At 45.2% G+C, this 12940-nt stretch overlaps 1 protein-coding gene across 1 annotated transcript in view; it reads right to left on the bottom strand.

The window, feature by feature from the left end:
- Positions 1 to 12940, bottom strand: part of PRLH (prolactin releasing hormone) — a 57263-nt gene that overhangs the window by 20608 nt on the left and 23715 nt on the right. Inside the window, exon 3 of the mRNA XM_077448251.1 lies at positions 4242 to 4283. Coding sequence (XP_077304377.1) covers positions 4242 to 4283 — 42 coding nt within the window. The remainder of the gene's footprint in view (positions 1 to 4241; positions 4284 to 12940) is intronic.

Here is a 12940-nt window from a genome sequence, read left to right as displayed (position 1 = left end):
CTGGCTGATTTTTGTTATAAAAGTTGTGAAAAGGGCCGGTCTGTCATTAGTGGCAACTAAATATGAGCAAAGTGATTCAGACAAGCAAGAGCCTACTTCTAATTGGGCTGCTTCATTAATGAGTGATATCTAGGGATAGTTAGTGATCTACCCAACCATTATTTGTGACATTTTGCTGCTGCATGTTTTTCTTGTCATATTGGCTGACCTCCCCAGCATTCCTAACATTATTGTAAGTTCTCTTGTTTCAAATCTAAAGATGAAGTTTAGTGAAAAAAATTTTTTATGGAAAAAGCACAAGGAATGTAACTTACCTATAATGAAGTGTCATCCTCCCTTCACTGATGCCGGTCCTCTTCACAACATTATCTTTTGGTGCTGCTGCTGCTTTGGCTAACTGCTTGGTTGTATGTGTGTGTTTTTGTGAACATCATATTCAGACCTTCTGACTATGCCCTTCTCTTCTGCCCTTCCTCCTCCACTCACAGAATTCCTTGCATTCTTTTCAAAGAATGGCAAACACTCTTTGAGTGGAGGAGGGGGTATCATTTCATTTATCTGCTTCTTCCCCACTCACAGAACTTTTTACATTCTTTTGAGAGTCTGGACAGGATCTTCACCCACGCAATTAACCCATGCAGCACCAGAAGTTCACAGTGTAGAGGATCAGCATTAGTAAAAGGGAGATTTCTACAGGAACCACCAGCCTACAGGATGTGGGACACATTTCACTACAGGTAAGGCATATCCCTGTTGCATTTTCACCAAATAATATTTTGTCACTGTAGCACCGACTCCCGAAGAGCACGCGCTATGTGTTTTTGAAATTAAATGTTACACCTGAACTGCAGTTTGGTTTGGGTATAATTATTCTAAATTTTGACCTCAGCATCAGTCTGACTGGACTATAGGGTGTTCGGCCTGGCCATAGGGGGCGCTGTCTCTTCTGGCAGGCATGGAAACACAGTCTGGTTAGGTGCTTTAAGGTTACTTTTCTCTCTGAGCCAGCCCAGTGGGAGTGTCACTCTTGCTGTGCTTTCTGGGAGAGGGTAATTAAGATGCGGAGGACACGTGGTTTGGGGTTTCCGGTCCAGAAGTATGTTCTGACTCCATGGTCCTGGCCCTCCTGACCAGCCCCCAGGATGCCTATGGCCTGGGGTGCGGATCCACCCGACTTTACGTCTCAGGGCTGGCTAGCCTGAGGCGAGGAAACTAAGGAAGGGATTTGGAAGTGGCCTGGTTACATCTCAAGTTGTGGAGAGGCCCAGTAGTTATCCAGGGGAGGACTCTTCAGAAGAAGGCCACACAAGGGTTGACTTCTCAGCAAGAGCCTGGTAAAGCTGAAGGACCTAAGTGAATCCAATCTTACACAGTATCGCCGGACTGGCTGCAAGATACTGGTGCCTCGCGAGTGTTCTACAAGTTTCTAGTTTCCTTGTTCATGTTCTACAACAAAGTCTGTGTCAGAGACTTGTTCTTGACTCAAACACCATGTTGGCTGCTAGGCCTTATGAGAGAGGGACTATCCAACTAGAGTGAACATCCAGCTGTGAATGGCTATTCTCTGGATTTATTCAAAGTAAGAAAGTTCTTTATTACTGACTTTGACACTAAGAGTACCTGGACCTTTTCACCTAACCCTCTGATCCTATACTGAGAGACTGTTGTTAACTACGTTTTAGCAAATAAAAATCCCTTTAAGCGGATCTGTCGCCAGTCTCTAAAGTTTCTGGGCCATCTACCACGGGAAACCCCTAGACACGAGGAGCGAGCGAGAGAAGGTAACGGTAAGCCCATTAAAACCAGCCGCTCCTTCGGGAGTCAGCGCTACATCACTAAACTTCAGCTTTAATTTTGATGATGAATTAAGAAAAATTAAATGATTGTGGCACACAAAAAGTTATTTTAGTCTGAGGAAACATCATACTCTTCCATATGACATCACAGAGCTTCAAAGGAAAATTGGTGCTGTAGAACTTCCTCCAGCCAGATGCTGTGATCACAGGTCCGAATAGAGAACAGGTAACTATATACAGTAATACCCAGCATGTGTCATTGACTGCTTGTCCTGCTCTGAATGGTGACCAGTGAAGGCCATCAACCACAGCTATCTTGTCTTAGCTCCCCAGAATAATCTACCCCTGGTTTTAAACCTCCTTGTCTTTGCTCTGGGATCCCATTTCTAATGGCATTGTCCATACTAGTTTGACTTCTTTGATCCAAATTGCACTGCATTAAGGCAGCCCATTCATAATGCATTAAGTGCATGTCCTATTTCCTGTAATGCAGCACACACAACAACACTTGGTAGTCTGATACCGTGCACTGTTTTGCACAGCATTTGTAAAGTGCATTGGGGTGTCATTAGGAGTGAATGGCAGTATGGCACCATAGTGCACCAACGCACACAGCATGTGTTTTCACATATTGCAGTAATGCACAACAGTGTGAACTTGGCTTTACACACGCTGGTGGCAGACAGAATCACTTTTCTCTAATAGCATTAGGAATTTTAAAAGTGAAAAATGTACAGATGAGTAGGTTTTTTCTCTGTTTCAGACTGCTCTGCTTGATATAATCGGGGTGGTTTCCTAATGGTAAATAGACTGTTCACTTTGCAAGGGAAGTTGCACTTTGCAAGGGAATTTTCCCCAGGGGCTAGTGAATGCAGTGAGGTTCCACTTTGCAAAGAATACTAAACCACATGTAAGAAAATAAAAATAACAGCATTTTTGTTTGCAAGTAATTGAATAATGACAGTCAGCAGAGATTCACCTCATGTACTAAGCTCTGGGGGAAAATACCCTTTGCAAAATGGACAGCCTATTTGTCTTTTGGAAATCAAAACCAATATATTTGCTGTTCTCTACATGTTGATTGGAGGGAGTGAAGCTTAATAACAAAAATAATATGTGTAAAATGTTTCATTAAAAGTTTGTGAAAAATTGAGTCATTTATTTTTCAAGAACTTTAGCAGGAAAAGTCCCTGGCGGTGCAAGAAATGGCAGAGAATGTACCATGCCATTAATCATACACCGATTAAAACACATGAATTTACTAAAATAGTAGAGAAGCTTTGCAAATGTTCATTTAGCTTAGCGAATAAGGTTTATTGACGTGATCACAGCTTAACCTTATTTATTCAGTAAAGTGAATATTCAATAAAGTGAAACTCTGTGGCCTGAAACTGCTGTAAATGTGATGTCACTGCAGTGATGACTATTGCCAGCAGAGGGAGATGTGGGAGAAGTTTGAACAAGATTGCTTTTCCATTCCGTCTCCCTATTTTATGCCCTATTGTTTTTATATATATATATATATATATATATATATATATATATATATATATATATATATATATATATATATATATATATATATATATATTGGTAACACTGCCATTTAGCTACATAAATCCTGCTCTGGTTACTGCATTGCTTAGACTTTCAAAAATATTCATAGGTAATGAATATGAAGTGTCTATACATTATTTTAAGCAAAATACCGAATTATCACAAAAGGAACACTTACAAGAATTTCAACAATTAGCCATTTTAATATAACCCTCTCACAAAAAGTACAAAAACTATACTGGACTGGATTGCAATAGAAAAAACGAAATACTTCTTACAGACCTGAACCCTTCTCTGTCCCCAAAAGTTTGCTGGGAAGGCAGAACTTTCTGTAAGGTTGATCTTTCCAAACTCTGTGCAAAGTTCATTGTTTTTTTTCCCACCAACTATTATGTCACTACTGTGTCCTCTAGTGACACATGGGTAGGCAGGAAGAACCGGTGAGCATTGTTAAACAGAACCCTGTCTCTGAAGTGTCCCTAATAAATAATCACACTGCATGTTATTGTTAACAAAACAAGATGCCGAAAGATAAAGATATTTATAATCCTGCTTAAAAGAAAAAAGAAAGATACTTTTTTTTTTTACGTGCGCTGTATGAATGGGAACAAAGATATATCGGGGGTTTCTCAAGTTTTGCTTCACATGTGAAAATATACTTAAAGGTGGACTTTAAGTATGAATGTGCTGCCTTAATGCGGTGCACCTTAGTAAACAATAACACATGGGGTTAACGTAACACATGATGTGAATGAAAAAAAAATGCTATATACCATTAAGGTGCTATAACATCTAAAATAATTCCATTAGCACAGCATTGATGGTATGGTATGTATACAAATATGAGCACATGTGAAAATGCATGCTAATTTATAAAAATGCAGGTACCGCTTCTCCTATGTGCTGCAGATGTCATTTTAGGGAAGAGACCTGGGAGAGGTTTGGAAACAAATTCTAATTACTAACAGTTCACAGAAAAGTTTGTACATTTCATACAAACTCTAATTACATCTTTTTAAAAATCTGGGAAGTAGCTAGATTTAAAATAAAGACAAGTGGTGGAATAACCAAAATGTTATCCATTTAATAACGATGAAATATTAAGGTGACTTTAAAACCAAAAAAATGTATTCTTACAGTAAAAAAGACTTTATACTTACCTGCTCTGTGCAAAAATATTGCACAGAGCTGACCCATACCTGTTTTTTGGCAGTCCTGCTGGTGCCCACCATAGCAAACCATGTGCTATTGGGGCACCTATGCAGGCACGCTTCAGGGTCAGGCTGTGTGTGTCCATAGACACACAGTGTGGCTTTGCTATGCCCCCGCTTCCTTCTAACAGGATTTGACTGACAGCAGCTGCAGCCTAGTGAGAGGAAACAGGTGTTTGGGGGCGGAGGTGGGGGTAGGGTTGAGAAGTGCTAGTAGAACATTCTTTGCTTTAATGCAGGGAATACATTAATTTCAAAATATTTTGCCTTTAGAACCGATTTAACCTCCCTAGCCGTAATCCCGAGTCTGGCTCGGGTTGGGAATTTACTAGCAGGAGCGGTAACCCCGAGCCAGACTCGGGATCGCACCGCTGGATGCAGGGAGGACACAGGGAGAGTTACTTACCTTGTCCCCTGGATCCAGCGATGTCCTCCGCGCTGTGTGATCGAGCTGTCCTCCGCTCGATTCACAGCGCCGAATGCCGCCGAGCTCCGTTCCCTGTGACGTTACGGCGCACGGGAGCGGAGAACGGTGGCAAATTCAAAAAAGTAAAAAGACACAAAACACACACAGCACTGTAATCTTAATCTGTATTAAAAAAATTACACACCCCCTTTGTCCCTAGTGGTCTGTGCAATGCCCTGCATGCACTTTTATATTATAAATACAGTTTTTTCTGCCTGAAATTTGGAGATTGTCCATAGCAACCAAAAAGTGTCCCTTTTTCAATGTTTTAGGATTTGATTACATTATTGAATAATTTTTATTATTCTTTATTATATTATAAACTTTATCATACCTGGGATGTCTGCTAGACTCTGGTTTGAAGAGATTTAAGAGCGTTATTCCTAAAAATTACAGGGCTACAAAATAAAATGCCAGATTTCCATGCAAAATAATTGTACCGCTTTCAGCACCTAATTCCAGACTGAATCATACCGCCAGGGAGGTTAATTTCAACTATTTATAAATAGGCACCATGTACTTAAAAGGAAACATGTACTGAGAAAATATAAAGGTTACCATTGCTAGCTATACTGCTGATCTAGTAGCATAAAGCAACAGTGTCCATGACAAAGAACAGTTAAAACAAACAGTGCCTTGAAAAGAAAAGATCTTGTCATAAGGGGGCGGGGTCACCATGTGACATCAACCGGTGACTCCGCCCCTTGTCCCTATATAAGTCACCGCGCACCGCGTCCCTGGCATTGCGGCCGGAGAGAGCGTCGAGTCAACATCTCCAGAAGAAGAAGAAGAACGGAAGGCGGCAGCGGCGACAGAAGACCGGGCCACCGCTAGTAAAAGAGCTGGAAGAAGAAGCGGTGGCCCGGCAAGAAGAACCGACGAGGAGAACAAGACCCCCGAAGTCGGAAGAAGAGGACGGCGGCAAAGAAGAAAGTCGGGCTCCTCCGCTAGCAAAAGAGCTAGCAAAAGAGCAGAAGATAGCGGAGGAGTCCGGCGAGAAGACCCCCGAAGACGGAAGACCCCCGGAGCTGTGCAATAAACTATTTTAACCCTGTGTGGTGTTTTATTTTTACTTTTTTCCACAGGTGAATGGGTAGGGGTACATTGTACCCCATACTCATTCACATAGGGTGGGGGGGCGGTATCCGGGGGCCCCCTTATTAAAGGGGGCTCCCGGATTCCGATAAGCCCCCCGCCCGCAGACCCCGACAACCAACGGCCAGGGTTGTCGGGAAGAGGCCCTTGTCCTCATCAACATGGGGACAAGGTGCTTTGGGGTGGGGGGGCCGCATGGCCCCCCTTCCCCAAGGCACCCCCCCATGTTGAGGGCACGCGGCCTGGTACGGCTCAGGAGGGGGGGTCGCTCGCTCCTCCCCCACCCCTTTCCTGGCCGGCCGGGTAGCGTGCTCAGATAAGGGTCTGGTATGGATCTGGGGGGACCCGTTTTTTCGGCGTAGGGCGTTCCCCTTAGAATCCATACCAGACCTAAGGGCCTGGTATGCTCTCGGAGGGGGAACCCACGCCAGTTTTTTTTCATAAATTTGGCGTGGAGTTCCCTCTTGAGAGCTGATAATTCTGTCAGAGTCGCCTCCGTATAGACGGAGATCCGACTTGGAGGCGACCTCCATTGAAATCAATGGGTACCAGTCGCCTACAAGTAGGACTGAAGTAGTACAGGAACCTTTTCTGAAGTCGGAGCGACTTCAGTAGCGTGCATTAAGACGGCTCTCATTCGCTTACATTGATTTTTAAATGTTGCCCCTGTGTGAACCGAGCCTGAGTCTTTTTGTTGTTTGTTGTACAATAAAGTTTGTTTACTGTTGTAAAAAAAAATCACTGATTCGTGGTACTTTTATTGCATTCTTTAACAGTTGGTTTAAACATTGACATTTTCAATATTTTATCCAGATATATAATCTGTCCTGTGATTCTGGGGCTGTATACTCTGTCCTGTGATCTGAGCTGTATACTCGTGACACTATGGGTGGAAGGAAGTGGAATACAGGGGACGGATTAGGTGGATTACATAAGGGGCGTGGTTTATGAGAAGTGGGAGGGGCCAAAAATGATGGGCGGGGTCATGGTGGGCGGGGTCTAGCGCCCCCCCATCCAAAAACTTCACCAGCCGCCACTGCAGTGTAGGTGTCAGTTGTAGACAGTGTAGGGGTCTGATAGGTCAGTGTAGGGGGCAGGTAGGCCAGTGTAATGGTCAGGTAGGTCAGTTTAGTGGTCAGCATGGATGGGCACTGATGAGCCGGGCAGCAACTAGCAAGTGGACCTAACCCCACTCAAGCAGTCAATCCTCCCGCCACCGGGCTTGGACTTTGGGCTGAAGCCCTGGGTCTTTTTCCCATCTAGCAACGCCCCGCCCTGTTCTGAAGTCAAGTGGGCATCTCATAATTTCCCATCCCTATCCAAGTTATTATCCCTCAGAAAACAAAGTCATGGACTGTTCTTTGCCTCAAGTATGTCTGTGAAAATTTGGTGTGCCTGACTGTGAAGGATGAGGGATCCCAGTTACTTGCAGCTCCTAAGGGGGTGTGCTACACTTACTTGGTCTAGCACCTGTTTGTGGAATTTTCCCTTTGCTTCCTCGAGAATCCTGACCTCTGAAATACTCAGTGCTGGATGCCTGTATGTCCTGTAGTGACATAGGGACAGGCTAGAGAGAACACAGAGCGTGGGGTGGGGTATCTGACTTCCAACACTCCAGGAAATGTTTCCTATAGGGAGCTTCCCCAGGCAGTGTAGAGTAGCGCATAGAGTTAAAAGAAGTTAAAAGAGTTAACATTCCACAAACAGGTGCCAGGTCAGGTAAATATAGTTTCATATTATATTAGTTAATTTAAAGTGGTTGTAAAAGGGGCGTGGTCAAGCGCATGCCGAGATAGGACACTTCCTTCCTCGGCTCTCGCACACACCAGTCATCCACCGACTCCCGACATCCCTGCAATAGCCCTACAGGTCTGTAATGGGGAGCAAAGGTGGGGGAGAGAGTCACAAGTCCCCCAATCAGCATAAGGAAGGGGAGATTGGCCGCTTTTTCACCTGTTTAGGGTCAAGTCAGAGCCACCCTCCATCATCCAAGATGGTGTTATCCCGTTCCTCAGGCTCCCATGCTGCCTTACAGCACTCAGCCTCACACGCACCTGATCCTCTCCTGAGTCAGAACACAGCTGTCAGGGTTTCTCCCGCCGGAACGGGCGGATGCGCAGGTGCGCTTACGCGATGTGTGCGCGCGCGACGTTCGCGTACGCGTTAGCGCGCTTTGGCGCCAGTGGGCCTATTTAAAGGAGGCTGTTGCATCTACTCGGTGCTGTTTGTCTGCAGCTCTGTACCTGAACTACCTGCTATCTGCCTGCTGTTGTGATATCTGACCCGGCTACCGTCTGACCTCACTGACCTCTCCTGCTCTGACCCCGGCCTGCCTGACCTTGCTTTGGACTGTACCTCTGTTGCCGAACCTCTGCCTGCCTGCACTTCTCTTCTGCCTGCTGTACTTACCTGTCTGCTTATCCATTGTGACCCGGCCCGCCTGACTATTCTTCTGCTGTTCAAGTGTGCTGCACCCAGTCCTTGCTGCCACTGCCTTGCCTGCCGATTGCTGCCTGCCTGTCTACCAACTTCTCTGCAGTTCCAGCATCCAGAAGTAACCAGCCGCTGCTTCCAGTCAGACACTCCTACCCCGCTGCGCTCACGGAGCCACTGTCTCCATTCCAGTGGTCCCTGAACCAGAGCTGTAAGAGAAGTCTTCTTCCATCAAGTCGGGCTCATCACCAGGAACCTAACAACAGCTCAGTCCGCTCAGGCTGCTCTTCTCCTGACATTAAGGCCTTGCCAACCAGGCACGATTTTAAAGCCTGTGTCAAGCGGCTTGAGCACTCATACAAGTAGGAAATGGCAGAACTGCACAGAGATGTCACTAACGGACTAAAATAAGTCGAGCACACAGTGGAGGACACGATCACCACACTAAACTCACATGAGGTCATTCTGCATAAGCGTACTTTTCAAATTCAACAACCGATATATCATCAGGATGACCAGGAAAATAGGGCTAGATGCAATAATATATGCATACGCGGTCTCCCTGATTCAGTGGAAACTAAGGATCTAGCTTCCGCTGCTACCACCATGTTCAATGAACTGCTCCAAATGCCTAAGGACTCTCCCTGGAACTTGACCGCATCCATAAAGCCTTGTGCCTTAAGAACCCGAACCCGGAATACTACAGAGATGTCATCGGCAGTGTGCAGTTATAAACTATTATAGCCGACATCATGCAAGCAGCTCGCACACAAGGCGCCGTTAATTTCAATGGCACTCAAGTCACACTACTCCCAGATCTATCTAAGCTGACTCTGGACATGCGACAAGCTCTGAAGCCACTAACCGGCGCCCTACATGCTAAGCAAATTAACCACTTAAGGACCGCCGCATGGCAATGTACGTCGGCGCAATGGCACCGACAGGCACAAGCACGTATATGTATGTGCTCGCCTTCCAGCGGGTGGGGGGTCCGTTTGGACCCCCTCCCGCTGGATGCGGCGGTCCGTTTCGCTTCAGGAGCGATCCGGGATGAGGGGATGGGCGTTAGTTTCTGGCCATCCCCTCTCGATCGCTCCTGGCGAATTAGAAGCTTCCCCTGCTGTGTATTGTAAACACAGGCAGGGAGGAAGTGATGTCATTCTCCTCGGGGCGGTCTTTTTGACCGGACTGCAAGGAGAACAGAGAAAGTAAGTGTGCACCAACACTACACTGACATATAGGTACACATAGGCACACAAATCCCCCCCGATCACCCCCCCCCCCGATCGCCCCCCGCCTCCCCCTCCCAGTCACAGTGTCACTGATTGCAGTGATCATTTATTTACTGATCACTGCATTTAGTGTCAGTTGTGACAGTAAAAACTGTCAGGGCAGTTAGTGTTAAGTCCAGGGTAGCCCCCTACCCCCCCAATAAAGGTTTAACCCCCTGATTGCCCTTAGAGTTAACCCTTTCACCCCCTTTTGCCAGTGTCACTAAGCGATTGTTTTTCTGATCGCTGCATTAGTGTCACTGGTGCCGCTAAGTAGCTAGTTATTTTTTTAGGTTCACCGCCAGGTTTTTATAGCACTAGGTACCCTGATATACTACCCAATAACGGTTTTAACCCCCTGATTGCCCCTAGTTAACCCTTTCACCAGTGATCACCGTATAAGTGCCACTGGTGACGCTGGTTAGTTAGTTTGTTTTTTATAGCATCAGGGCACCCACCATTTATTACCCAATAAAGGTTTAACCCCCTGATCACCCGGCGGGTGATATCAATTAGGTTTTAGGGTCAGGGTCTGCGTCGCCCCAGGCAGCGCTAGGTTAGTGCCAGTACCGCTAACACCCAAGCGCAAAGCATAAACCTCCCGTACTGGTATAGAATCTGAACAGATCAATATCTGATCTGATCAGATCTATACTAGCGTTTCCAGCAGTTTAGGGTTCCAAAAAAACGCATTGTTAGCGGGATCAGCCCAGATACCTGCTGGCACCTGCATTTTGCCCCTCCGCCCAGCCCACCCAAGTGCAGTATCGATCAATCACTGTCACTTACAAAACACTAAACACATAACTGCAGCGTTCGCAGAGTCAGGCCTGATCCCTGCGATCGCTAACAGTTTTTTTTGGTAGCGTTTTATATTTAAATCCGGAAGGCAGTACTTGATTTTCGGGGTCCCGTACATGGCTAGGCTCCCAAAAAGTCCCCCACATGTGATATCCCCGTACTCGGGAGAAGCAGCAGAATTTATTTTGGGGTGTAATTTCACTTATGCCCATAGCATGTGTGAGCAATATATCATTTAGTGACAACTTTGTGAAAAAAAAAAAAAAAAATTGTAATATTCCTGCAACTTGTGGCAAAATATAAAATATTTAATGGACTCAACATGCCTCTTAGTAAATAGCTTGGGGTGTCTACTTTCCAAAATGGGGTCATTTGTGGGGGTTTTGTGCTATTTTGGCATTTTATGGCCTTCGAAACTGTGATAGGTAGTGAGGAGTGAAATCAAAAATTTGCACCCTTAAGCCGCGTACACACGGGCGGACTGTCTGTCCAACTTAGTCCGCCGAAACACATTTCAGCAGACAGTCCGCTCGTGTGTGGGCTTCAGCGGACTTTTCAGCGTGCAGTCTGGCGGACTAAGTATTTCGGAATTTCCGTAATATTGTCCGTCAGACTTTGGTTTCAGCGGACAATCCGCTCGTGAGTAGGCTAGTTGGACGGACTAAGTATGGCGCATGCTCAGAAAGGATTTACACGGCGGAAGGTTGCATTGCTGTGTATTGGACGTCCTATTTCTAGTCCCGTCGTACGTGCTGTACACGTCATCGCGCAAGCTTTCAACGGACTGTTTGTTCATCGTGTGTGGTCAAGTCCGTTCATTCGAAAGTAGGACGGACTGTCCGTCGGATTGTCTGACGGACTAAGTTGGCCATACAGTCCGCCCGTGTGTACGCGGCTTTAGAAATCCTGAAGGCAGTGATTGGTTTTCAGGGTCCTGTACGCAGCTAGACTCCCAAAAAGTCCCACATATGTGGTATCCCCGTACTCAGGAGAAGCAGCAGAATATATTTTGGGGTGCAATTCCACATATAACTATGATATGTTTGAGCAATATATCATTTAATGACAACTTTTTGTAAACTTTTTTTTTTTTGTGTCATTATTCAATCACTTGGGACAAAAAAAAATATTCAATGGGCTCAATATGCCCCTCAGCAATTTCCTTGGGGTGTCTACTTTCCAAAATGGGGTCATTTGGGGGGGGGGGGTTGTACTGCCCTGCCATTTTAGCACCTCAAGAAATGAGATAGGCAGTCATAAATTAAAAGCTGTGTAAATTCCAGAAAATGTACTCTAGTTTGTAGACGCTATAACGTTTGCGCAAACCAATAAATATACGCTTATTGACATTTTTTTTACTAAAGACGTGTGGCTGAATACATTTTGCCCTAAATGTATGACTAAAATTGAGTTTATTCGATTTTTCTTATAACAAAAAACTAGAAAAACATTTTTTTTCTCTAAATTTTCTGTCTTTTTTCATTTATATCGCAAAAAATAAAAATCGCAGAGGCAATCAAATACCATCAAAAGAAAGCTCTATTTGTGGGAAGAAAAGAATGCAAATTTCGTTTGGGTACAACATTGCATGACCGCGCAATTACCAGTTAAAGCAGTGCAGTGCGAAACTGTAAAAGGACCTCTGGTCCTTAGGCTGACAATTGGTCCGGGGCTGAAGTGGTTAAGTACAGCTGGGGCTTTCCGTTTCATCCTTTTGCATCACATGACGGAAAATCAGCAACACTCTGCACTCTGGGAGATCTCCTGAACTTCCTTGGTGCTTTTGAACTTCTGCAAATCGCTATCCCTGAATGGTCATTACATGCTGTCACCCCGGGCCTTCCTATCACCACAGGCTGCCAACAGCGATCCAAGAAAAATAAAGGCACCAGATCTGAAGCCTCTAAATCATTAGCTGGATGAGAGATTAACTCACGCGCCTTGACCAATATTTTTTATTTTTTCAGGTTCCAGACACGTACGGTCCCCTCTGTTCATAGTTATGTTGCGACGATGCTAACCTTCCTTCAATCCCCCCCAAACAGGTTGTTTTATTACTATAAGACTCTCCCCTTGTTAGATGCTGCTTCTTCATTCCCAGTTCCAACCCCCCCCCCCAGCATTACATAGATACATGTAGCGTTGGTAATGAGCCCTGTATATCAGTAATGTTTACTTGTAAGTTACCAGACCCTTGTTTTTTCTTTACACAGCTCCCAGGGCTCTGAGCTGTATTTTACCTACAAAATGTTCTTTATTGTTACCTGGTGTGTGCGGGCCCCACTGTGCGCTGACCATGATCCCCACATT

The sequence above is a fragment of the Lithobates pipiens genome, unplaced genomic scaffold (assembly GCF_037356315.1).
Source record: "Lithobates pipiens isolate NorthernLeopardFrog02 unplaced genomic scaffold, aLitPip1_a1.2 Scaffold_22, whole genome shotgun sequence".
Classification (NCBI taxonomy): domain Eukaryota; kingdom Metazoa; phylum Chordata; class Amphibia; order Anura; family Ranidae; genus Lithobates; species Lithobates pipiens.
Note: the sequence above shows the minus strand (reverse complement) of the source record. Positions and strands in the feature narration are given on the sequence as shown.